General features: G+C 48.4%; 1 protein-coding gene across 1 annotated transcript in view; it reads left to right on the top strand.

Annotated features, from left to right (window-relative positions):
- LOC110294986 (kinesin-like protein KIF19) overlaps positions 1-3,549 on the top strand; it is a 53,352-nt gene that overhangs the window by 19,399 nt on the left and 30,404 nt on the right. Inside the window, 2 exon segments of the mRNA XM_021163429.1 lie at positions 990-1,126; positions 2,447-2,572. Coding sequence (XP_021019088.1) covers positions 990-1,126; positions 2,447-2,572 — 263 coding nt within the window.

Consider the following 3,549-nt stretch of genomic DNA (forward strand, 5'->3'; position numbering starts at 1 on the left):
CACACACACACACACACACACCACACCACACACCACACACACACCACACACACACACACACACACACACACACACACTAAAGATTTATTTATCTTACTTATATTAGTACATCATTGCTTTCTTCAGACACACCAGAAGAGGGCATCAGATCCCATTATTGATGGTTGTGAGCCACCATGTGGGTGCTGGGTGTTGAACTCAGGACCTCTGGAAGAGCAGCTGGTTCTCTTAACTGCTGAGCCATCTCTCTAGCCCTATATTTATATATTTTTGGTAGCATCAGGGATCAAACCCAGGGCCTCATGCACTCTAGCACTGAGCTACATCCCCAGCTTCCTTAGAGACACCAGGGGCCTATTCACTGGGCTTTGTCATCCACAGAGCCCTGAAATGTGAGAGTAATCCCCAGCCACAGAAAAGAGTCTTGGGAATGAGACAACTGCCCCAGACCACAAAGCCATCAGGGGAGATTCAACCCCTGTGTTTTCTGCTCGGGGGGTGAGGGGCACAGATTCCTTCTCAGAGGCTCTGAATAAAACTCAGTCAGTGGTGGCAAACAGGTGGCGTGGCGCAGCCTTGTCTGTCACCCCAGTTCTTTGAGAAACTAAGGCAGGAAACTTACAAGTTCCAGGCCAGCCTTGGCTATATAACAAGACTTTGTCTCAAAATAAATAAGAATAGAAAAGGAAAGTGGGGGGCAGGAATCTAGCTGAGAAATAATTGCTTGCCTCGTCCTGGGTCTACAGAGTGAAGCCAGTTCTCTTCTCCTTGTGTGGGGACTGGAGCCCTGTCTGTGTGCGGGGACAGGGCTGCTTCATTCAGTCACCCGTCAGTGATGTGATGGGCTTAAGGGAAAGGATGAGCCCCCGTTATCCTTCTTGGGGGCAAATGGGGATGGGACCCATGAAATGCCCTTATAGAGTACCCCCAAACCCTGCAGTGTGTCATGCCTCTTCTTGCACTGCACACTTGCGCCCCACCCTCCACAGGTGCTGGGAAGACTCACACCATGCTGGGCGTGGATGCGGAGCCTGGCATCTACCTGCAGACCCTCACCGACCTCTTCCAGGCCATCGAGGAGACCCAGGACAACATGGAGTATAGTGTGTCTATGTCTTACCTGGAGGTGAGCCAGCTTTCCTGTCTCAGTTGCATCAACTGCAGAATGGGTACAGCACCGATCGCCTGTGCAGAACTTATTCTCAGGGTGTGAGTTCTCCAGCAGCTGAGGCTTCTAATTGGTTCTTTCAACTATATTTGAGAGGAATGGAGAGATGGCTCAGCAGTTAGGAGCTTTGGCTGCTTTTCCAGAGGACCTAGGTTCAATTCCCAGCACCCACATGGCAGCACACAACTGTAACTCCAGTTCTAGGGGATTTGACGCCCTCTTCTGGCCTATGAAGGCACTACATGCAAGTGATGCACACACACACACACACACACACACACACACAGATGCAGGCAAAGGACCGATACTAATAAAATCATTTAAAAATTATTTAAGCCAGGCATAGTGATTTTACATAGAGGCTTTTGCAGCACTCAGGAGGCAGAGGCAGGAGGATCTCTGAGTTTGAGTCCAACCTGGTCTACTGGGTGAGTTCCAAGACAGATAGGGCTACACAGAGAAACCATGTCTCAAAAAAAAAAAAAAAAAAAGAAAGAAAGAAAAAAAGAAAAAGAAAGAAAGAAAAAATTTTATTTTATGTATATAGGTATTGAAAGACCTCAGTGGGGAGACCCCCACCCCCACTCAAAAGTCTTGAGATGGTGCGCACACCCAAGGAATCACGAGAGACTGTCTTGATGTAAACACATGAGGTAGTTTAATGACAGAGCTCCAGGCTGACAAGTATCTCACGCAGGAGACAGAGGAGTCGACCACGAGGCTCAGAAGCTAGGGGTTAATATATAAAAAAGTTGAGGGCAGGGGAAGAATTGGCGTGGCTACACACAACTGGACAGTTTAAACATCAGCAAATTGTATGTGCAGAGTGAAATAACAGCCATTCTGAGGGGCAGGTGCTTAACTTGGCTGAGATAGTCTGGATGACCCTGCTGAGATAGTCCAGATGTCTCTGTATGCCTCTATCTTAATGGCCAGCCAGTTCCTGGAACGACTTAACAGCAACAGCCTTTGTTCTTTGCCCTTGGCCCCAAAAGCCCTCCTAAATAGCAAGCCGCATGAGTCATGGACCTTGAATTTAATTTTCTTTCATTATGTTTTGCCCTGCACTTGTGCCTGTGAACCGTATGCATGACTGGTAGGTAGCCACAGAGGCCAGAAGAGGGTGTTGGAGCCTCTGGAATAGAGTTACAGATTGTTATAATCCACTCTGTGGGGTCTTTTGCAAGAGTAGCCAGTGCTCTTAACCTCTGAGCCATCTCTGTGGTCCTTTCTTTGTGATTCTTTGTTACTTTGTCCCAACCTTTCTGTTTTGCTCAGATCTATAACGAAGTGATCCGTGACCTCCTAAATCCATCCTCTGGGTTTCTGGAGCTGAGAGAAGATTCTAGAGGCAGCATCCAGATCGCAGGCATCACGGAAGTATCCACTTCAAATGCTCAAGAGGTGAGAGGCCCAGCGAAGCCCACAAAACTATTCTTGTTCAAGTTTGTGGAGCAGAGAGCCGCAGGTAGGTCCAAGCTGAGCTGTTTGCCAGCATCTGGACTTGATCTGGGATCTCGGGTCTTGGCAGTCAGCTCTGCCTCCTTGCCAGTGATCCAGGCAGACATCACCTATTGATCCCACATGCTGCCCTTAGCCTCCAGGGGCAAACTCAGGCCCTTCTCAGCACAGTCCACTCGGTGAGCATAGCCCCCCACCCCTACCCCGAGCTGCCTAGGCTTCACATCCGCTGACCAACCTGATGATTGCTCCTCTCAAGGGTAGGCAGCACACTTCCCTGCCCTGTCTCCTCTCCTCTCCCTTTCTCTCTCCCCTCCCCTCCCCTTCCCACCCCCTGTCCTTATCTTTCTTTTTTTGAGACAGCTTCTCTTTATGTAGTCCTAGCTGGCTTGGAACTTGCTATTAGAACAGGTTGGCCTTGAACTCACGACCTCTGCCGCCCGGCGGGTGTGTGTGTGTGTGTGTGTGTGTGTGTGTGTGTGTGATTAATGGAGTTCACCATCACATGGTTTTGTTTTAAGACAGGGTTTCTCTGTCCAGAAGCTCACTCTGTAGACCAGGCTGGCTGCAGAATTCAGAGATCCACCTGCCTCTGTCTCCTGAGTGCTAGGATTAAAGGTGTGTGCCACCACCACCTGACACTTTCTCTCCTTTAAAGACAGGGTCTCATTTGTAGCCCTAGCTGGCCTAGAAATCAATATATAGACCAAGCTGATTTTAAAGTTACAGAGCTATGCCTGTCTGTACCTCTCGAATGCTGGGATTTAAGGTGTGTATCACTATGCCTAGCTTTCTTTTTAAAAAAAAAATTATTTATTTATAGTGTGTGTGTCAGAGGACAATTTCTTTAAAAAGATTTTTTTTTTTGAGACAGGGTTTCTCTGTATAGCCCTGGCTGTCCTGGAACTCACTTTGTAGAC

The sequence above is a fragment of the Mus caroli genome, chromosome 5, assembly GCF_900094665.2.
Source record: "Mus caroli chromosome 5, CAROLI_EIJ_v1.1, whole genome shotgun sequence".
NCBI lineage: Eukaryota > Metazoa > Chordata > Mammalia > Rodentia > Muridae > Mus > Mus caroli.